Consider the following 24,860-nt stretch of genomic DNA (forward strand, 5'->3'; position numbering starts at 1 on the left):
TGTAGGAAAGTAGTTTGAGTGTAAAAAGTGATTGACACCTATTTTACCCAATCCTATTGAGCCTTCACATAATATATGTTTAATATTCAATTTACACTCACCAAGCACTTTATTAGACACCTGTCTGTTACATATTTCCATTGATCACTGTATAAGCTACACCTAAAATATAGATATACAATTACTGACTGTTACCATTCTGTTGCTCTGTACACTTCGTCAGCCCCCTCTACCCCGCACAACCTGATATTGCAGAGTGAGATGTGGCCCTGGGTCAATAGGGGAGGTGCTTCAATTGAAATTGTTCGACCAATCACAAACTAGCTGCTGCTATGACGTCACCACATTTGCCGGGGCTAGCTAATCCTAGCTAGGTAATGAGTATGCAAGCTAAAAGATCCGGCAACTGTGTTACTTTCAGTATTTGAAAGAATGTTGGAAATCATTGTTCCAGACAAAATATTAACAGTGTGCAAAGCATGAAATAAATTTCTTAGATTTACCATTAGGTTAGCCAGCTAGCTTAACTACTACTAGCTAGCATAGCAAAAAGCTATGAGAGATTAGCCAAGCCAAGGCTAGCTACAATATGTAAAATATTATTCTGTGTAAAGCAAAAAAAACGGTACTACTACATGTTAAGCATGTATTATAACAAGGGGATTCAGTGCGTGAGTGGCACAAAGCTTTTTCTCTGGTTGAGGTTCAAAAATGAGAAAAATAGAAAAAGAGGAGAAAAACAAGAAAGGCCCGGCAATGTGGTGATGTCATAGCGGCGGCTAGTTTGTGATTGGTTGAACGATTTCGATTGAGGCACCTCCCCTGTTGACCCAGGGCCACATCTCACTCTGCAATATCAGGACGTGCCTCTACTCCATTTATCAATCAAAAGCAACCCCCACTGACCAGATACTACATTTACATTACATTTACAGCATTTAGCAGACGCTTTTATCCAAGGCGACTTACACAATGAGCTGAACACGATGAGCAATTGAGGGTTAAGGGCCTTGCTCAGGGACCCAACAGTGGCAACTTGGTGTTGGCAGAGCTTGAACCGGCAACCTTCTGTTTACTAGTCCAGTACCTTAACCACTGAGCTATCACTGCCTTACTATAGGGTGGTGGATTGTTTTCAGGACTGCAGTAAGACTCACATGGCAATAACATGGTAGTGTGTGTTGTATTGGTATGAGTGTAGCAGGTGCAGCAGTGTTGTTGGTATTTTTAAATACTGATTAAATGTTCCAGCCTCTTTATAAGGAACACATACCCTGTTGGATGTACTAGAGCTACTGTCTTTCTTTAGTTCTTTAGCCTTTTATCATTGGACATCATTTCTGGACATTATCACCCCACCTAGTTGTTAATTTTTCAATTACATGACAACAAATTTCCTTGGTTTATTACAAAACTGTTGCATGGTAGCATAAAGAAGCTATTCTGTAACACATAAACAGGGAGCAGACGCAACACAGTGCTGGTAGTTTCTATTTTATTCAGTTGACAACACATCACATGAGGTATTTGGGTAGAATCAACCTTGGGGAGCTCTTTTGGGTATAGAATGACCACATCTGTATGAATCAAACTGACACGGAATTACAGAAAGCCGAGCAGAATCAATACTCATGCTTCTATTCATGAGCATCTTGTTTACAGCTTGTTACAGTAAATTTACTCTCCATCTTTTGACTCGATAGCGCTCAGCCATCAGTCGCAAAAATTAGCCTGCACTGCTGACTAGGGCTAAAAAAAGAGATATATCTGCAGAGTATGCAGGCTAACACTGAGAGGTTTGGTGTAGCACAAATCCAGTAACGTTAAAAAACAGTTCTCTAAGCATTCATCATCTGCCCTCTTTTAAATTCAGTTAATTTACTTGCAATATTAATTTAGGTAAATATGACTTGGCTCATAACTTGAAGGCCCAGTGGATAAAGTGCATGTAGGTGTATGTAACAATATCAGCATGCCATAAAAGAACATTATCATTGTATGGTTCATTTTAATAATATTTAAAAAGCTAATATAAATTTACAACTGAATCCATACATTTATTTTTAAAGAAGTTGTAGCAGTTGTAGAGGCCTAAAGGTTAAGGTACAGGACTAGATATCAAAAGGTCACTGGTTCAAGCCCCACCACTGCTAGGTTGCCACTGTTGGGCCCTTAAACAAGGCCCTTAAGCCTCAATTTCTTAGACAGTATACTGTCACAGTATTGTAAGTCTCTTTGAATAAAAGCGTCTGCTAAATGCTAAAAATGTAAATGTAATATAAATGTAAGGACGTCTGTCATGGCAGTCTCTTCTTGTAACAGTTCAGTTAGCTTTGTCCACTCCCTCCTATGACAGGAAGCGTAAATCGACCCGCTGTACGAGTAAGCAGACTACAAACCACATGAGCTGTGCCATTCATTAGCACTAATGTGCCACACCTGATTCCAGGGCTATTTAAGGAAAGTCCGGTGATCAGTGCAGTGTTGAGTCACTAGACAAAGTTTAATAGGTAAGACAGTGAGTCTGTGTTGCGTCCTCAATAATTCTTTGAATGTGCTCTCTATTGTTGCTGTTCTTGGCATTTATTGCTATTGCCAACATTACTTCTGCATTCCTTGGAAATCGTCTTATTTAGATTAAATCCTGTTCCAGAATCAGTTTGTTGAACAGTTTGTTGGTTATTTATTTATTTATTTGCTTCCATATTTTTTAGCTTAGGTTTCAAGAGAGAAGCATTGAGGTCACGGTCGCGTGTCAGTTGAATGGTGGATTGAGTAGCTGGATTGCTGACCAGGGTCATGATTCCTCTCTTGTTATTTGCAATCAGGTTGTTGATAGTCTTATCACAAGGTAAGAGTCAACTCATTTTAAGACTTGACTCTCCGACTCCTTGCCGTGTTCGGGAATGCCGAGCCGTCGTTTAGTGTAAACTGTAAAACGTTAGTTGTTTAGCCTCTACAGTCTGTTATTAAATCATGTTCCAGGCAGATCTAATAAGCAGGAACTTATTAATTAATTAATTTATTTATTTATTTCAGTTATTGCACTTGGGTCTCTCCCGGTTTGTTCCACGCGGACACGGGGAGAACATGCAAACTCCACACAGAAAGGCCCGGACCGCCTCACCTGGGGATCGAAGCCAGGACCTTCTTGCTGTGAGGCAACAGTGCCACCCACTTAGCCACCGTGCCGCCCTCTCTCCCGGTTATTCTCACCACCCACTACACTTAAATCAACTTGTATTTATAAACCTGTTGAACATGAAGTCTTAAATGACCCCTTAAAGTTCCTAAACCTTGAGGTAAATTAAAGCATTAAAGCAAAATATAAATGTGAAAGTGCTTTAGCTGCATTGGTTTTTAAAGGGTTTTTTTTACAGAAATGCCAGTACTTACAGACCTAACAGTACCCACTGCTCACATGTTCTGTTCCATCCCACTGTAAAATAAATAAGCTTATTTATTTGTTCAGATTAACCGAGTGTTAATCCTCTTGTTTACAAACGGCACCTGATGGGATTTCAAAGGTTAATTGCTGAACAAACCCAGTGATGATTGTAAATAAATTTTGTATTCAAATGAAAGGGAAGCGCATGTGTGTGTCCACAAACCATGACCAGACATAAATAATGTTACATGATGACTTCTACCACATAGAGAAACAACCATATTGTGATTATTTTGCTTTACATTGCAATAGGTTTCTTCAAACGGTGAGCAACGGTGATACCACACACAAGTATGTCATAATACACAACATGTGAATACTTGAGGTAAATGGTAACAACAAAAGAGCACAGAGAAGCAAAAGAACCCAACCAAGAACAGGAATCTGGAACTACATTGAGCTCTGAACAGATGAGGACTGGAGAAAGGTGGCTTGGTCTGATTAATCTTGATCTGTGTAGCTATATACAGAACGCATTGTGTCAACAGTTCATGCTGGTAGTGTAATGATGTTGGGAATGTTGGCACACATTTGGGCCACTAATAGAAATCACACACTATATGAAAGCCACCATCTATCTGATTAATGTTGCTGACCATGTGCATCTGACATTGGACCATGTCCATCCCATATTGACTACTTACACCATATATACATAAGCACAGTCTGACATGCACATACATTTTACATTTTCGGCACAGAAGCAACCTGGCAGTGCTTTAACCAGTGACATTCTTATTACTAGTCTATTACTAGTCCACCTTAACCGCTAGGCTACAACGTCCCTACATATAAACATACACATAAACAGTAATAACCACACACTTATCTCCTCAAATTCTCCAGCTTATACCTTATACAATCAACCCTCTACATTCACAGATTTATTTCTTTTGGCCACCCACCCCTAGCTAGTAGCTATTATACATACCAAAATAAAATGTACCTCTGTCTGGTGAAGCCCACACTGCATAAATGTTGTCTGTTCATGGTTGCAACTGGTTACCTGTCTGCCTCTGGAAGTAAGGTAATCAAAAACCCCGCTAGTCAGGAGCTTTGACAAGCCTTAGTGCACAATGGAATGGTGTATGCAAGCCCTTACTGGACTCTGGAGCAGTAAAAATCCAATCTCTGGAGTGATACATTGCAATTTACCATCTTGTTTTGTGTGTCATTGGCTTGAGGTTATTTTTTGATAGTTTGGATGAGCAGACATCTTAATCATACAGCATATAATGACGTTCCAATGAAATGTGTAGTTCCATTGCTGCAATAATTTAAGTCTTTTCAGTCTGGTGTGATAACTTGACTGACCTGTAGATCCCAGACCATTCTGAAATGTGTGTGTGTGTGTGCAAACACTGAACATAACTGAACAAAACCGGGCTGTGCACTCACCTCTCTCACAGGTACGAGACCAGTATCCGGTTCCAGTACAGTCGCAGATGAATCTGTTCCAGCCCTCTTTACACACTCCCTTGTTCTTGCATGGGTAGCTCTCACACTGCTTCCCTGAAGCCTTGTTGCAGGAGGGTTTTATGCCCGCGCCGTTCTGTGCCTCGGCTATCTGCCTAATGTCTTTACTGCGTCCGTCAATAAACAGGTCTCTGATGCAGCCCACATAGCCGTAGTTAAGCATGGCGGTCCAGAGCTCGGTAGGCTGGATGAGGCCTGCACGGTTCTCTGGAAGCCCACCCAGATACATGTCACCCTCCAGATCCAGGATCTCATTCTCTCCGCTGGCTGTAAACGGGGTACGGCGACTGTTTACAGATATGGTACCTACAGCAGAAGAGAAGGAGTGCTCAGTTAGACCCAAATAGCAGGCCTAAATAAAATGACAATAAACACACTAATATAAATTCTATTAATTGCATCAATATTTTTAAAAAAGTGTAAAAGTATAATGTAATGTGTAATGGTCAGACTGGGTTTTGTGTAGCCAACTACTAAATCTATAATATAAATAGAACTTATTAACACTAATATAGATGCAAAAAGCAAGACCAGCTTTACCAAAATCATTTAGTCATGCAGGACCAGACTTGAGGTCTATTAAAAACAAAAGTCTCGTAAAGAAATTGTGTTTTAATGGTGTGTTAATCTGAAGTATTGAGGCAAGACCAAATGTACCACAGTAAATGAAACTGTGCTTTAATCTGTGCACTGCTTACACACACTGTTGCAAATGGGGTGAGGTTTGGATTACAGTGTGATGTGTAAACAATGTTTGCCTGTCATAACCAGCGATATTTGTTTTAATATTTTAACTTTTGCAAAGATTTACCCCAGACCACAGCTGGCCTACAGAGAATAAGAAACAATTTGCTAGTCAGCTATTGACCAGCTAAACCTTTAAAAGCAGGATCAATCAATAAATTTGCTATACAGTGTCTCATTAAGATAAAGTATTGCATGATCTTGCACAACTTACAGATGTATGTACAACAAAACTTTTCCATTTTAGAATATATAACTTATAGGAATTAAGCTCCTAGTGCAACATTTGGTGTAAATGAAACCATTTTTTAAATCTATTTATCTAGATGAAACATACCAGTTTAAAATATTAATTAACAAGTTTAGGCTACCCTATGTTCACCCAATAATAGTTGTTCATTCATGTCAGCAAATTATTGATAACTAGTTTTACAACATTGGCATCTTATATATCTATATATTTAATATTCAACTCTTGTAAATGTGCCAAAATTAACTGTACACATTATAAGAGCGTGTTTAATACCAACTACAATTCATTTGTAAGAAACCATCTAGCTTATTATTTATTAATGCTCTAAATGAACCGCACTGGCCTCCGATCACATTGCATCTAAAATTCAAAATTCTGCTTTTTACTTTTAAAGCCCTCCTTGGTCTGGCCCCGCCTTACTTTCACTTCTTAAGATTCTCTCTACACTTCTCACTAAACTGTCCTCAGTGGGTGGCAGATCTCCTAAGCTCTAGAACTCTTTTCAAACAGTATTTCTGTTTTTCCTCTCTGTACACGACTTTGAGACTAGAAAGGTGCTATATAAGTAAAACATATTATAATTATTATTGATTTCTTTTAGAAAACATCCTTGGATATGTAAAATATAACTTAGATAAGAATAAAAGAGCTCCTATAAGAGCACTAAAACGCTGCTGTTAATAACTGCTGCAGTCAGCACTTCAACACACCTAAATTTGCTTGGATTAATCACTTGTATTTGTTCCATGTTGTAAACTGTAACTGAACTACTGCACTGTTTATGGCAGCATTTAGTGCACTCTTACCATGTTTGTGTTTATAACCTTGTTGTGTGAGTGTGAATCTTGTGACGCTGGTAATAATGCATGTATACACACATGCACAAACACACACACACACACACACACACACACACACACTCACAGGGGAGGAAGGAAAGAATCAATAGGGCTAATCTGTGCAGAAGTGACACCGGGTGAGTCCATGAACACCGTTGTCTAATCGGCTGCATTATTAATATCCCGGGAGACCCTCACACAAGCGCCTGCTATGAACTGATATGGTGCAGTTACTGATCAATTCGGCTCAGCGAAAAGATTCAAGGGCAAGCGAGAGACACAAAGATATGAAAGCAGTGGATGTACGTGATTACCCAATTTGTGTTTCTTGGCTGATTTAAACCATTTTTTCACTAATGTACACGTGCACATTTTATTCTGGTTTACAACACTGCCTGATGTGTCTTTACTGGACGTGTCTAAGAGTGTGTGTCACAGTGTGTGATAATTTGGAAGTAGCATGACTTGGATCTAAAAAATATATATATATTTTTTTTTCACTTTTGTTGAGATAGCTCTGTGTAAAAAATGTACATTTCAGTACAAAACAGTCAGATTAATACATCTTGTTCAGCTGGCAGTGCCAGTGTTATTCACACAGCAGAAAATTAATTCATTTTTGAAACTGTGCATTTCTTATTGACTGTTCTTTTTAAAACAGCCATAATAAATCATGTGTAGCTGCTCCAGTATCTTATTTATGACAGAACTCTGTGTTGGTTCTTAAATTAATAGAGCAACGCAACTGTCTTTATACTGACAAAATACAATCGATATACTTTTGTCAGTTTAATAAAGGTTTACAAGTCAAATTAATTTGAATTGGGGTAAAACTTTAAGTGTTACATGAGCTAACAGAGCTACAGCTACATGACTCCTTTATTATTATGATTATTATTATTATTACTATTATTGTGTGTATGGCAATTCATTTAATATATCAATTGAATTATGTCAAAGTAAGATTCACCTTAAATACATAGGGTGTAGCATGCTAAAACAGGTGAGCAAGTAATTTTATTGATTTATTATTTATTGTAATCTAGATTTAAAGAGTTAGTCATGAAGTCAAGTCAAATGTATTTGTATAGCACTTTTTACAATAAACATTGCCTCAAAGCAACTTTACAGAATCCTGGACCGACAGACCAAAAAACCCCTGTTGAGCAAGACAAGGGCGACAGTGGCAAGGAAAAACTCCCTTAAAATTACAGGAAGAAACCTTGAAAGGAACCAGACTCAGCAGGGACCCATCCTTCTTGGGTGCAAAAAAGCTTAAATAATTAAAGAATTCATATCTGAATATCCTGTTCTGTTTGTATTATAAAATCAAATCTGACCAGTAACAGCAGCTCTGGTAATAAGCCTTTATATGTGCTTATGTATACTGGTTTATAGGATTACGTCAGTTAATAGGAAGGATTTAGCAGGTGTAATGAAGTCCTGTGGACCCCTCCCCTCCTTTAAACGCTACTGTAAAAGTATACAATGAGGTTTTCAGTGAGTTTTGGACAATATGATTGACTGAGCAGCTCTAGTGTTCATTTACTTAGCAAATATCCTGCCAAGCACTGATAACACAGACCGAGCACTGACACTGAATATAGAATAACAATGAGCCAGAGACAAAATAACGGTCAGGACGAAATTCAGAACTGCGGTCATTTCTGTTACTTCAACAAACACCCATGGGCAATATATGAACAAAAGTACTAGAACACCCTGTCTGATTATTAGATTTATGTGTTTCGGCCACAATAATAACTAACAGGAGTAATAAATCAATTATATAAAGGAACTCCTGACCTCAGCCACACTGAACAGCTTTGAAATGAATTGGAACATAAACTGAGGCTTTCTTGACCAATATCAGTGCCCAGCTATACAACTGCACTTTTGATTAAATGGGCACAAATTCCCACAGACATCCTTCAAAGTCTTGTAAAAAGACGTTTTCAGAAGACCACAAAGATTACACATATATTTAAAAGATAGAGAAACACACACTGACCTGATCGTCCGTCTCTCTGAATGTCCACGTGGTACCAGGTCCCGTCGTTCACCTTGTTCTGCGTGGCTTTGACCTTGATGGTGCCCGAGCCCATATCCAGAAGCAGGTACAGGCTTCCATCTAAGAGTTCCACCGCAAAGAAGTCCACCTTAGTGTTCTTTTGGCTCCCTGACACCTTCCTGTCCTGCGGCTTGCCGTGGGTGAACAGAATCAAACCGTTGGGCTCGGAGGTTCGGAAGTCGAAGGAGATGGAGCCCATGCGCTTGGTGTTCCACTTTGGCAGGCTGATGTAGGCCTCGGGTGTTTCGAAGGAGATCGGATCCAAAGTGGCGACGTTCTCACACTTGAAAGCAACATCTCCCTGGATTTTCATTTTGGGATCCACGATGCGTGCAAGTCGAGACAGCTCCAGTCTGATGTCGTTGTTCTTGTAGACGACCTGCAATGATGACCAAACAGTACAAGGTCAGAACGATGAGTATGCGCGTGAGTTTTTTTCTCTTGTGATACTGAGATCCTCAAAATGGTCAGACCATAATTAACTGTCAGGCCATCCTATTCAGCATCAGTTACTGACCTTTTTTTTTATTTATTTATGCATTTTCTCTCCATTTTTCACAATTTTAGCATAACCAATGAGTCTTCCACTGCTGAGGATCCTGATTGCGTTCGGGGAGGTTATATTTGCCTGCTCCATGCCCCCTCCGACACATGCTCAGTCCCTTAACCCCTTCCTTATTGCCTGTGACTTGGTGCACAGGCGCCTAGGGCTGCTGTCCTTGCAGTGTTTGAAAACCCCACTCACTTATTAGTCCGATCTTTTCCCACACAGCAGACTCAAGGACCAATTTTTGTCTGCTGCAGGCACTGCTAGTTTGCAAAGATTGCAAATCCTCTGAAAAGCCTTCCAAGAAAAATGGTTGGTGGACTATTCTCAGTCTGATCCACTCATACCAGCACAACACACACTAACCCACCACCACCATGTCAGTGTTACTGCAGTGCTGAGAATGATCCACCACCTAAATAATACCTGCTCTGTGGTGGTCCTGTGAGAGTCCTGACCATTGAAGAACAGGGTGAAAGGGGGCTAACGAAGCATGCAGAGAAACAGATGGACTACAGTCAGTAATTGTAGAACTACAAAGTGCTTTTATATGGTGGAGCTGATAAAATGGACAGTGAGTGTAGAAACAAGGAGGTGGTTTTAATGTTATGACTGATCTGTGTATTTTGGTGCTTTCTTGTAGCCAAAAAAGAAAATTTACAAAGAAACTACAACACTCGGCTGATTTGAACCTAATAAAACCTTTCATCATATTCTGGGTATTTATTGTCAGAATATGGGGCAACACCTCTCCCCAGTAAGAATGTCCCTACATCAGCCGTGCCTGGAAACCGCAAAGTCTGATGTTCAGTGATGCAAAATCATCAGCTTTCAGTAAATTCTCCTCTCAGATTAGATCCTTTTTGGGACAATTTGAGCCCGATGGCAACTTGGATTTACTCTGGGATTAGTTGCCGTCATCAGCCGCATTTCCCGGCCTGGAGATTACTGATAATCCCCGCTGTAAATCAGGCCATCTCTGCCCGGCCGGCAAAATCGAGCAGGAATGAGAGATTGTCTGCTGTCACCAAGGACCATGATCCTCTAGCAGCAGCTTATCAGCGAGATCATAAATATCATCATCCCTACAGCGATTTATTCCTCAAGAAAGCCTCGCATGGGTCAACCACAAGACATCTCAAACACAAACACAATCCACAACACTTCCTCAGGGCAGGAAGCAGATTGCTGCCATCATTATTGTTGGTTCAGACACCACCCAGCACTTGCACTTGGTAGATTACTGAGGTTTGGATGTATTGACTCACACTGGCTCCGTTAAATCTGTCACACACCCTGAAGGCGAGATGCCTCTATATTTATTTTATTTATTTATTTATTTTTTTTAATCAATACTTGCAGTCTGAATTGTACGTGTCTGTGTGTGTGTTTTTTTTTTTTTTTTTTCTGGACACTTTGGATTTCCCACTCTTCATAAAACATGCAGATGGTAAAATTGGTGTGAGATTGTGAGTGGTGCCTTGCAATCAATTGGTAATCTTGTTCAGGATTTACTTCTTGAAAGAATTAATTGTTTTAGTGTGGTGCTGGACCCACTGCAACCCTGACCAAAATAAAATGTCACTGTTCAGTACTTGGTTAAAGAATATTATGATTATGATCATTATAATTCACTCATTCATTGTTCGTCTAATTGTATCCATCCATACAACAGCTGGCCATCCTCGTTCTCATTTAACTTTAATAGTTCCCAGCATAGTCTTTTTCAATCAGCTGGTTCTTTTCATAACAAGGTTATGTTTGATTTGGTCAAGGATCCATTTTATGTCTTCTTTGCTGCCCATGTTAGTCTCAAAAGACGCCCTGTTGATCTCGCTCTTGGTGTGAGATAGTGAGTGGTGCCTTGCAATGGACTGGTGATCTTGTCCTAGATTTACTTCTGGCTAAAATTCATTGTTTTAGTGTGGTGCTGGACCCACTCCAACCCTGACCAACATTAATCCTGACCAAAATGAACTCTGACCAAAATGAACCCTGACCAAAATAAAATTCCATTGTTCAGTACTTAGTTAAAGCTTATTATTATTATTATTGTTATTATTATTATTAATTAATTAATTAATTATTATTATTCACTCATTCATTGTTTGACTAATTGTATCCATCCATACAATTGATGGCCATCCTCTTTCTCATTTACCTTTAATAGTTCCCAGCATAGTCTTTTTTAATCAGCTGGTTCTTTTCATAATGAGGTTATGTTTGATTTGGTCAAGGATCAATTTTATGTCGTCTTTGCTGCTTAAGTTAGTCTCAAAGGCTAGCACAAAATTTGAAACGTGTCAATATTCTTTCTGTCCCATATTTTTGTTGTCCAGCTTTCACATCTATAAAGAACCACAGAAAGACCACAGTCTGGATTTTTTATGAAATATTGATTTTTGTTTGGGAAGCCAAATTTAAGGCAGCTAATAGATTAAGTGACCTTTTTATGTTGGCTATTTCGGCCCAGTCCTTTTCACAAAACTGTCAAAGTTATTTCCCATATAACAGTAAACTGGATGTGTCACTTCTTATATGTACTGTAGATCACTCATATATCTTAATATGTGTTTTTTGTTTAGTTATAGAGCTAGTTTAATATTTATTAGGTCTTTACCAATTAAATAATGCCGCAAATAAAGAAAGAAATTAAATGATGTAACATTTTAGAGTAGCAGAATATTTTGTTAATGCTGTCATGTCACAAATATTCAAACCTGCTGACCAACTGCTAGACTTTATGAAAGTTGGGTTACAACATGATTAAATCATTGAGACTTAATAACTATCCTTTATTTACTTTAGCTGTGATGTGTTGTATAAACAACCACAGTAAAAACTAAGGAGCTGAGAGAGGATATAACGTCAAAAGAGCAATGAAGATCTCCAAGATCTTAAACATTCCTATAGACGCCATCGAGAGTATCGTCTGAAAGTTCCAATCTTATGGCACATTAGCAAATGTTTCAGTGGCAACCATAAGATGATCATTTATCAAACAAGGACTTAATAGGTGGACTTCAAAATGCAAACCATTCTTGGTCAAGAAGCACAGAAAGGGTCAAATAAAACACAATCTTTTGGGATTTAGACAGGCATGCAGAGTTCCAGTACACCGTTTTATAGAGTGACAAAAATTTTAAATGTTGGCCACATAAATTTGTCTCACACCAGAAAGGTGACGCTTGCGACTTTCTTATGAAGCTCATGATAGAATAAGATAGAAGAAGTCCATCAGTCATGATGTGGGATGTTTGGGTTTGTTTGTTTTTCTGCTGCACGAACTGCCTGTATCGATCATGTGACTAGTATACTGGATTACAGAAACACAGGCAGCCATAAAGCAATGTTCTGACTTCTGTGGTGAAATTTATTTTTGATCAGACTATTTTAAAAGACAATGATCCCAAACACACTTCCTAGAAAACCAAAGCTTGGTTATTGAATCAGCTTGCTTATCCTGGAGTGGCTTTCTCAGTCTCCAGATGTAGGTACAATCCATAACAAAATGTTTGTTTGGATTTAATAATCTAAAAAGAAAAGTGTGGTGAGTGTTAGATTTTGTCCTTATAACAGTACATATTATAAACTCATCCTAAATGCCTAGACAGTAGGTGCACCCAAACTGAGAATTTTACAAAAAACAATCAAGGTGTTCAAATCCAGTTGTGCATTTTAATAAATTTGATTTAATGTCTGCAAAAGGCTTTATTTAAAAGCACTAAACAGTCATTTGTAGTTGTATTATTTTTATTTATTAGGATTTTAACGTTATGTTCTACACACTTTGTTTACATTTATGACAGAAATGGTAGTTACTCGTTACACGAGATTCATCCGTTCACAATCAATGTTAAACACAGTCATGGACAATTTTGTATCTCCAGTTAACCTGACTGCATGTCTTTGGACTGTGGGAAGAAACCGGAGCTCCCAGAGAAAACCCACACAGACATGGGGAGAACATGCAAACTCCAAACAGAAAGGACCAGGCCGCCCCACCTGGGGATCTAACCCAGGACCTTCCTGCTGTGAGGCAACAGTGCTACCCACTGAGCCACCGGACCGCCCCTCCAATTTGAGTTAAAATTATATTACAGGCTGTATTTAAAAGCACTAAGCAGTCATTTGTAACTTTAAACATTATGAACTACAATATTTCCTGATCCTAACATTCAAACAAACAATTCTGAGAACATAAGTCCACATAATCTTCAGTATAAAGGGAAAACATCTAGCCCTTTAACCCCCACTCTCAGTACTTGATGGAACATCATTTTACCTAGGTAACCTCTAATGAGTGATTTTATTAAATGTTAACAAGGTTCTTACGCCTCTCTTTTGTAGAATCAATCATTTTTCTGATGAAAAATCTTCCAGCTCATTAAGGTATGATGGCTTTCATGCTGCAATTGCTTGTTTAATAATAATTTAATAACGGAATTACATTTAATTATAAACATTATATTTAATGTTTATTTATATTTAAACATGACTTGTTTTGATTTATTCAATGGGGTAGTAGATAAAATGGAACTTTTCTTTTTTTTCCCCAATTTTCTTTCCAATCTAGTTGTATCCAGTTACCTGATTGCATTTCGCTTTGTCTCTACTGCTGCTGATTTCCACTCTGACAGGGGAGAGCCGTGACTAACACATGCACCAACTTCCAACGTGTGCAGTACCCGACTGCTTTTTTTTCGCCTGCACGAGACGACTTCATATAAGGATCAGTCTCACGCAATGAAAGTCAGACACCAGTCTCTATTTTTCCTAGTCCCTAATGCAGGCGCCATCAATCAGCCAGCAGAGGTCGTAATTGGATCAGTTATGAGGAATCCTGTCTGTCAACCAACGCAATGGACAAGCCAATTATTGATTCGAGCTCACAAATTCGAGATGTCAGCTCTGGTGTGCTAGAGTGTTTCACCGCTGCACTACCTGAGCGCCCAAAAGAAAACTTTTCTAAAAAAAACTCAACCTCAAACAGCACCTGAGCCAGTGCGTAATTACAGTCTCTAATCGTCAGTCTCTCCTCTGAACGAATCTGCTCTTCACTTTTAAAATCACATTTGATATGTCGAAAGCATTTAAACTGTTGTCAAAACAATCCTCTGAGGAGCCCCAAATTGAATTAATTGACTAAGAGCGGTGATTAATTGTAGCAGAAAGGTTAGCCATGTCATTCAGGGTTGAAAACATCACTGCTCAGAAGAAATATTCGTCCTGTTGGGCGTGAAGACTGGCAACGAGAGGCCGTCTCAAAAAAACTTCCGCCTTGATGACATTTAAATAGAAGAGTGGAGCTTTATCTCCCAGTACCTGGTGTGAGGTGTGTCAGCAGGGACGGTAGGAAATACAGGGGTGAGTAATTAAAGCTTCTGTTATGGAGAGATGGAAACAGAATCACACCCAGTCTGAGCTTATATAAAGTCATGGATGAAAGTGAGAACAGACGTGTTTGAATTTTGGGATGCAGCTGAACTTTTATAAGAGGTTATGTCGACTTGTGGACTCACTCTGAAGTGAAGTGAAAGGGGGTGGACAAGCAATCCAAAGAGAGTTAAAGATCTTACGTAATGATATGTTTCATGACAGTGAGGTGCAGCATGGTACAATTACTCATCTGATCCTGAACTTTCTGATCCCTGGTTGAGTAACTGAGTCTGTCACTGCATAACAATGACAAAGTCAAAACAATGCAAATATGTTTTGATGCTTCACTGGAATTTAAATTCAAATGCTTCAATTAACTAATTAATTGTAATTAATGTATTTATTTATTAAGATTTTATTGTCTTGTTTTACACACTTTGGTTACATGTATGACAGGGCAAGTAGTTACTGGTTACACAAGATTCATCAGTTCAAGTTTAATATCAAACACAGTCATGGACAATTTTGTATCTCCAGTTCAGCTCACATGCACGTCTTTGGACTGTGGGAGGAAACCGGAGCACCCAGAGGAAACCCATACAGACACAGGGAGAACATGCAAACTCCACACAGAAAGGACCCAGAGCGCCTCACCTGGGAATCATACCCAGGACCTTCTTGCTGCAAGGTGACAGTGCTACCCACTGAGCCACTGTGCCACCCTGGGAATTAGGTTCAAAGCCTTCAATTAATTAATAACTTTTAATAATAATAATGGGGCGGCACAGTGGCTCGGTGAGCAATTTTGGTCTTTTCTGTGTGGAGTTTCCATGTTCTCCCCGTGTCTGTGTGGGTTTCCTCTGGAGGTACCCCACAGTCCCAAGACATGCAGTCAGGCTGTGTGTGTGTGAGTGTGTTTGCCCTGCGATAGAGTGGTGACCTGTCCAGGGTGAATTTCACCCCCCATGGCCCTGACCAGGATAAACCGATGGGAAATGAATGAATAATAATAACAAGAATAATAACAATAATCTTTTTTTCCTGTTTGCACACAATTCAGTCACAACCTACTAAAACTTTTTGTGATTATTATTATTGTCTTTTGTTAATGCCGCCACCGCGCCCCGATCAAGAAGAGCTGAGGGTGTCACACACCCCCTCCGACGCAGATGCTGATTGAACTGATCACTGACTTTCTGTAGCCAGGATCGGCACTGCCATCTGTGATCACCCACTCTCCCATGCAGTCAATCGTGTGTCTGTGAAGACACCCGGCCGGTTGATAGCAAAGCTGAGATTCTCAGGAGCTGTAGATCTCAGCACTGTTGGGCTAGTGGTGAACACCCTGACATTCATATTTTTTCTAAACTTTTAATAATGTTTAATGATATGCAGGGAAAGCCAGTACCCACCGGTCACACATCCTGGTTTTAAGCTTAAGTTAGTTTGAAGCTAAGACTGAGGTGTGGCAGTCGTACGCACGAGCGGTGGTTGAAAAACTTTGCGTCAGCCCATGTGTCCGTAGCCCCCTCTCAGTCTGTGGTGGGCCCACAGTGACATGCCAATTCATCATCCACAGCTATCTGCCCATACTATAAATCTCTGCCTACACAGCCTGCCCACCACTCTCACAGAATTAATGGCTCCCAGGTCAAGCTGGTGAAAAGTTGGAAATTGGTATGGATTATTCACCAGTCAAGGATGCCAGGTGGCAGTCGGTTGACGTCTTGCATGAGGGCTCACGGCCGAGTGGAGACAGCTTGCTTTTGGTCAGTCCATGAATACTTTTCTAAATGGAAGCTAATTAAATCTTTTCTTGTGAAAAATTATTTTATTTCTTCTATGTCTGTGTAATGAACAAATATGTTAATTCTCATACCTGTAAACTGCTAAAGCTGGTGCTTCTTTATGATATTTTACCCTTTTGGCGAAATATGAAGGCAGGAAAGCATTACAGGGTATTTTATTGTTTAAATGAATTAAATACTAAATTGTTATGAAGCTTATAACTAATATGTCGACCACAGTGGCTACATAGACAACAATTAAGGGATAAGGGCCTTGCTCAAGGGCCCATCAGCGGCAACCTGGCAGTGGTGGGGCTTGAACCAGTCAATCGATCGATCGATCTATCTATTTAATATGTATTATGCTTTGGAAATCGTGCTATAGTATTACCAGTCAACCAGTCAAAGGCTGCTAGCAAGAAAAAAGCCCTGAATCTAAATTCAGCACCTTAAAGATCAAGTGAAATTTGTTGCTGATCAAACAGACAAAGAAAAATCAAGAGCAAAGGCTTCTTCGTACATGACAGCCTCTAAACACATGACAATGAAAAGCTTAATTGTTTGTGAGCAGCGTCATCCGTCAAAGCATGAACTGTCAGGATTTTTTTCTTCCTCTACTGATTATGCGTAACAAGGAACACAGTACGTGAGTTACATTTCTACTAGACTCTTTCTTACAATAACTCAGATCATTTGGATAATTAATTCCCCATGAGTAATTACATTTAAAGTGATGGATCTTTCCCTGGTGTAATACTAAAATTACATGTGATTTCACCTGCTAAAAAGCAAATGTGACCACAGCTTTGCCAGTTTCCATTTTTTGCACCCTCCACTTTAACTAGCGTATCTATTCCATTACAACCTCAAAGCAGCACTGACACGGTGAGGGCAAAATGGTACAGCTGTTCCTGGAACTGGTCAGGCCTGAATTCATGCCAGTTATTCCCATTCCTACAGCGCTTATCCAAATGCATTAGTTGGAGGGGATGAGGGAACACAATGGTTTGCCCAATCTGTCAAATCTTTACTGCTCTGACCCAGTTCACAGCTGGAGAAAAGGACATCAGTGTTTTCAGTGCAGCAGCCCAACAGAGTGACAAATGACTAGCAGCTACAACCCCTGGCAAAAATTATGGAATCACCACTCTTGGAAGATGTTCTGTCAATTGTTTAATTTCGTAGAAAAAAAATAAATCACAGACATGCCACAAAACTATCATTTTTCAAAATGTCAACCTTCTGGCATTAAGAAACAATAAAAAAAAGAAACAAATATAATAGTTGTGGTCAGTCACAATTGCTTTTTTTAGATCAAGTAGAGGAAAAAAATATGGAATCACTCAAATCTGAGGAAAAAATTATGGAATCACTCTGTAATTTGCAGTTTAAAAACAAAACATCTGCAGCAGATTAGATTTGCTAATTATTCTTCAGTTTAAAAAGAGTGCTTACACCTCGGAGAGCTGTTGCACAAAGCAGATTGTCATGAATCATGGTTCCAACACAAGATATGTCAGTTGAAACAAATGAGAGGATTATAAAACTCCTTCAAGAAGATAAATCATTGTGGAATGTCGCAAAAGATGTTGGTTGTTCCCAGTAAGCTGTGTTTAAAATCTGGACCAAGTACAAACAAAATGGGAAGGTTGTAAAAGGGAAGCATACTGGTAGACCAAGTAAGACATCAAAGCATCAAGATAGAAAACAAAGCAATATGTCTTGAAAACAGAAAATGCACAACAAAACAAATGAGAAACAAGTGGCCGGAAAGTGGAGTCAATGTCTGTGACTGAACTGTAAGAAATCACCTAAAAGAAATGGGATTTACATACAGAAAAGCCAAACAAAAGCCATCATTAACACCTAAAAAGAAAAGAACAAGGTTAAAGTAGGCTAAAGAAAAGCAATCGTGGACTGTGGGTGACTGGATAAAAGTGATCTTCAGTGATGAATCACGAATCTGCATTGGGCAAGGTGATGATGCTGGAACTTTTGTTTGGTGTCTGTCCAGTGAAATTTATGAAGATAACTGCCTAAAGAAAACATGTTAATTTCCACAGTTGTTGATGATATGGGCCTGCATGTCGGGTAAAGGCACAGGGGAGATGGTCTTCAATAAATGCCAAAGTCCACATTGAAATTTTGGACGCTTTTCTTATTCCATCAGTTGAAAGGATGTTTGGTGATGATGACTTCATTTTTCAAGATGATAATGCATCTTGCCATAGGGCAAAGGACGTGAAAACTTTCCTTCAAGAAAACATATAATGTCAATGGCATGGCCTGCAAATAGTCCGGATCTCAATCCATTTGAAAATCTCTGGTGGAAATTGAAGGAAATGGTCAATGACAAGGTTCCAACCTGCAAAGCTGATCTGGCAACAGCAAGAGACAGTTGAAGGCAGATTGATGAAGAATACTGTTTGTCATTAGTTAACTCCATGCCTTATAGAGTTTAAACCATTATAAAAGCCAGAGGTGGTGCAACAAAGTAATAATGGTGCAGTGTTTTCTAATGATTCCATAATTTTTTCCTCAGATTTGAGTGATTCCATAATTTTTTCCTCTACTTGATCTAAAAAAAAGCAATTGTGACTGACCACAACTATTATATTTGTTTCTTTTTTTATTGTTTCTTAATGCCAGAGGGTTGACAGTTTGAGAAATGATAGTTTTGTGGCATGTCTGTGATTTCTTTTTTTTCTACAAAATTAAACAATTGAAAGAACATCTTCCAAGAGTGGTGATTCCATAATTTTTGCCAGGGGTTGTAGTAACCATAAGAGTCCTCACTGGTTACCAGTACAAGTACATTATTATGCACTTGCTAAAATACACACATATCAAGACATTTTGTAATTTAGTTTTGTCAATAAAATAAGAAATTAAATTCTCTGTAGAGCTACATTTTGCCTTAAACAACTGATTTACTAATTAAATGATGCAGTCAATAAATAAAGACAATGAACGATGTGGTATTTTATAGGAGCAGGATATATTCTTAATGCTGCCATGTCACAATTATTTAATACCTACATAATATGACTGATCTTAAAACCTAGTGCTAGTGTGTAGGACCTAAAGTTCAGCCACAACATTTACATTTTCGGCATTTAGCAGACGCTTTTATCCAAAGCGACTTACAGTACTGTGACAGTATACAATCTAAGCAATTGAGGGTTAAGGGCCTTGCTCAAGGGTCCAACAGTGGCAACCTGGCAGTGGTGGGGCTTGAACTAGGCTACAACTGCCCTACATGATTAAACCATTAAGACTCTATAACCAGCATTTATTTGCTTCAACTGTGATTACATAAACACCACCCAGAGATTCAAGTGTTCAAGGTGTGTTTCAACCACAGTAAAACACAAAAGAGCTGCTCACAAAGCTGAGAAAAGGAGATCATTTCATTGCACCAAATGGGCAGTGGCTATGTCTTATGATACAGCAGCAAACCTGCCTGGCTGCATCAGGAAACCAAAAATTAATTGTTTAAATGACTATATAAACTTTAATTTCTTGTAGTATATTACTTTTTTAGTTCTATGCACATTACAATTATTCCTTTAAAGGTGAGGGAGGTGGACATTTCTAATTGCAACACTGATTTTTGGTGCAAGTTTTAATTTGTTTTATTACTTAGAAGAGGGTTTTGCAAAGTACCTCAGGGTAAGACATCCACAAATTAATAATAAAAATATTTTAACATGAAGTCATGACAGAATGTAAAAAAAGCTCTGGAGGTTCAGACAAACACTATATAGTCAAAATTATATGAACAAATATTTAGTTCATTTATAAAATCAAAGATATAAAATAAACTACTTACATTTGTTAAAAATTTTTGGGAAAGGCCCAAAATGTTTCCTTTCTGTGTAAAAAAATATCTATAAAGATCTATAATGGATTAATAAGTGACTGCACAGAGGGACAAGCAAGCTCATGGTTGGTGTTTATACACCTTTGTTTCTGCAGGTTTACTGGGACTGTTGTTAAACTGCAGTTTACATTCCAAACCACAAGGTGGAGTGCTCCTAAAACACTAAAATTTGAATAACTGCGCTTTCAGACTCCACCAACAACAAACCCGTGAAATTTAATGTGCTGATGATGATATTAATGATGGTGACTTAAAACACAATAAATAAAAATGCACTTGGGGCTATTAATAGTGAAGATTGAGATAAAATGCTGAAGAACACAAAGTATATAAAATATTTGAGTTGTGTATTTAGTTTGGCATTTTTTATTTATAAGGATTTTAATGTCATGTTTTACACACTTTGGTTACATTCATGACAGGACAGGTAGTTACTGCTTGCACAAGATTCATCAGTTTAAGTTTCATGTCAAACACAGTCATGGAGAATTTAGTATCTTCAGTAAACCTCATTTACATGCCTTTGTATTGTGGGAGGAAACCGGAGCTCCCGTGGGAAACCCACACAGAAAGGACCCGGACCGCTCCACCTGGGAATTGAACCCAGGACCTTTTTGCTTTTTGTTGAACCACTGTGCCACCCCCCAGGACATTTTTAATGTTATGAAATTTATATGAAAAATCTGCTGAGAGTAATTAAAAAATACTAAGACTGTTAGGACATACAGTGTATCACAAAAGTGAGTACACCCCTCACATTTCAGCAAATATTTCATTATATCTTTTCATGGGACAACACTATAGACATGAAACTTGGATATAACTTAGAGTAGTCAGTGTACAACTTGTATAGCAGTGTAGATTTACTGTCTTCTGAAAATAACTCAACACACAGCCATTAATGTCTAAATGGCTGGCAACATAAGTGAGTACACCCCACAGTGAACATGTCCAAATTGTGCCCAAAGTGTCAATATTTTGTGTGACCACCATTATTATCCAGCACTGCCTTAACCCTCCTGGGCATGGAATTCACCAGAGCTGCACAGGTTGCTACTGGAATCCTCTTCCACTCCTCCATGATGACATCACGGAGCTGGTGGATGTTAGACACCTTGAACTCCTCCACCTTCCACTTGAGGATGCGCCACAGGTGCTCAATTGGGTTTAGTCCATCACCTTTACCTTCAGCTTCCTCAGCAAGGCAGTTGTCATCTTGGAGGTTGTGTTTGGGGTCGTTATCCTGTTGGAAAACTGCCATGAGGCCCAGTTTTCGAAGGGAGGGGATCATGCTCTGTTTCAGAATGTCCCAGTACATGTTGCAATTCATGTTTCCCTCAATGAACTGCAGCTCCCCAGTGCCAGCAGCACTCATGCAGCCCAAGACCATGATGCTACCACCACCATGCTTGACTGTAGGCAAGATACAGTTGTCTTGGTACTTCTCACCAGGGCACCGCCACACATGCTGGACACCATCTGAGCCAAACAAGTTTATCTTGGTCTCATCAGACCACAGGGCATTCCAGTAATCCATGTTCTTGGACTGCTTGTTTTCAGCAAACTGTTTGCTGGCTTTCTTGTGCGTCAGCTTCCTTCTGGGATGACGACCATGCAGACCGAGTTGATGCAGTGTGCGGCGTATGGTCTGAGCACTGACAGGCTGACCTTCCACGTCTTCAACCTCTGCAGCAATGCTGGCAGCACTCATGTGTCTATTTTTTAAAGCCAACCTCTGGATATGACGCCGAACACGTGGACTCAACTTCTTTGGTCGACCCTGGCGAAGCCTGTTCTGAGTGGAACCTGTCCTGGAAAACCACTGTATGACCTTGGCCACCATGCTGTAGCTCAGTTTCAGGGTGTTAGCAATCTTCTTATAGCCCAGGCCATCTTTGTGGAGAGCAACAATTCTATTTCTCACATCCTCAGAGAGTTCTTTGCCATGAGGTGCCATGTTGAATATCCAGTGGCCAGTATGAGAGAATTGTACCCAAAACACCAAATTTAACAGCCCTGCTCCCCATTTACACCTGGGACCTTGACACATGACACCAGGGAGGGACAACGACACATTTGGGCACAATTTGGACATGTTCACTGTGGGGTGTACTCATTTATGTTGCCAGCTATTTAGACATTAATGGCTGTGTGTTGAGTTATTTTCAGAAGACAGTAAATCTACACTGCTATACAAGCTGTACACTGACTACTCTAAGTTATATCCAAGTTTCATGTCTATAGTGTTGTCCCATGAAAAGATATAATGAAATATTTGCAGAAATGTGAGGAGTGTACTTACTTTTGTGATACACTGTAAATGTTTCTTCAAAGTACAGTACATGGACACTTTTGACGTCAACATGTATGTATGCACATTTCTGAACAAATAAATATGAGGTTTAGAGAAAGGTTACACACCAGTTTTAGGCTGCCAACACTGCTGTGTGTGTATGTGTGTGTGTGTGTGTTTATTCTTATTACTATTTACATCTAGTATTATTACTGTCAGTGTTACTGTTTTGCATTATATTTTCGGCATTTAGCAGATGCTTTTATCCAAAGCGACTTACAGTAAACAGTCTGAGCAATTGAGGTTAAGGGCCTTGCTCAAGGGCCCAACAGTGGCAACCTGGCAGTGGTGGGTTTGAACCAGCGACCTCCTGCTTACTAGTCCAGTACCTTAACCGCTAGGCTACAACTGCCCTATTTTGTATTGTTGTTCTATTTGCACTGTTACTGTTCTTATTTAAGACAGTTTAACGGTTCCCTACTGTATGCACAAGTGGAATCAGTAACATGTAACAGTAATGTAAGCGGGGCGGCAGTACTCCAGGACCAGCGCTTTGCACGAGTGCCTTAGGGTACAGAGCTGACATTTGTGACAAGCCACCATCATGAGAATTAGGTCAGTTTGAGCTTTGGGAGTGTGTAGGAAGGCTGATTTAATCAGACAGCACAGGAGAAAGTCTAGTAAAGCTGTTAAAAATGCAATATCTTGCAATATCTATATCACAACAGTTTAAAACGACTGCAACCGTTAAAGAAAAATGAAGACAATAGTTCGCAGTCAGAGGTCTGTCAATGGTTTAGAAACAAAACAAAAGCCCTTACAAATAATAGTATCCCCACAGAGGGCGGAACTTGTCATAAAGTCATAAATTTAAAGCTGGACCACCAATCACAACACAGTCACGTGGGTCATTAACACAGATACACAAAACATAATGAGAGCAGTGGTAGCTCTGGGGTTAAGGTACTGGACTAGTCATTAAAGAGTTCCGGTTCAAGCCTCAACATAATGCCCTCTGATAACTCCAAGTCGCTTTGGATAAAAGCATCTGCTAAATGCCAAAACTGTAAATGAAATGTAAAAGAATAAATAAATAAAACACTTTCCGGTCAGTATGAGACCGTAAGTTAGAACAATGGGAGAAAATTGCACATAAAGCTACTAACACCCAAACTGTCCACTCCGAGCTTAAGAAACACTGCTCATCCCGCTGGCACAGCGGGTACCAGTGTTGCACAAGCACCAGTTACATCACACCACTTATGAAACTGATTACTGTAATCTCAGATGGGCTCCACTTTTGCAGATGCTGAGGGAGAAAAGGTCCCCGTAATGAGGCTTTATTGAAAAGCTAATGTGCGAGGGTTTGGGTACGGCAGTGGGAAAAGTAGTTAGCTTCTAAATTGATGAGAATGGATGGACTTCTTCAGAGTTTTTAAAAAGCTGAAGACAATGAAAGGCGGTATGTGTGATGCAGACCACCCAAGGTTTAGTGAGGATCCTGTTATTGTCCATTGTATAGATTAAATGCCCACTTTCAGTGAAATTAAGGAACTATCAATTTAGTGATTGCAGCCTGAGAAAAAATATGTTTATGACAAAGAACGGTGCAAAGAGGAGGATCTGCATAACGTCAATACTGCAGAAGATTATGTGAAGCTAATCATGCAGGATTAATTATTAAGGATTATCTGAACATTTCTTTATTATAAACAAACACTAATAAATAAAAGTTGTCAGGATACATAACAGTGTTTGACCAAACGGATGGGGACACCTGACCATGAGCTTGTTGGACACCCCATTCCACAACCATAAGAATTAATATGAAGTTGCCCACAGTTTGTCTGAGAATAATTTTTAATGGTTTTAATGGTTTAATGGTTCAACTGAAACTGCAGGTGAAGTTCTACTGCTTGTTGGACATTCCATTCCAAAACAGTAAGGGTGTATTTTCATGAGAAATGTTTTTGCTCACTGCGAGCCTTAGTGCAAGCCGCCGTTTTGTTCAGCGCTCGGTTTAAGCGGTACAGTAAAACAGCATCAAAGTGTGAATATGAGACGAATCTACATTTGTGTGGAATAACCATTTAATCCAGTCTGAAAGCTCCACGTGTATCTGTGTTTATCTGGATTTTCC

General features: G+C 39.3%; 1 protein-coding gene across 4 annotated transcripts in view; it reads right to left on the reverse strand.

The window, feature by feature from the left end:
• Positions 1–24,860, reverse strand: part of nrxn3a (neurexin 3a) — a 383,783-nt gene that overhangs the window by 345,827 nt on the left and 13,096 nt on the right. For all 4 annotated transcript variants that reach the window (XM_063007913.1, XM_063007914.1, XM_063007912.1 and 1 more), the window contains exons 3-4: positions 8,772–9,210; positions 4,847–5,230 (exon numbers count right to left, since the gene is read on the reverse strand). In XM_063007913.1, coding sequence (XP_062863983.1) covers positions 4,847–5,230; positions 8,772–9,210 — 823 coding nt within the window. The remainder of the gene's footprint in view (positions 1–4,846; positions 5,231–8,771; positions 9,211–24,860) is intronic.

This window comes from Trichomycterus rosablanca, chromosome 13, assembly GCF_030014385.1.
Source record: "Trichomycterus rosablanca isolate fTriRos1 chromosome 13, fTriRos1.hap1, whole genome shotgun sequence".
NCBI lineage: Eukaryota > Metazoa > Chordata > Actinopteri > Siluriformes > Trichomycteridae > Trichomycterus > Trichomycterus rosablanca.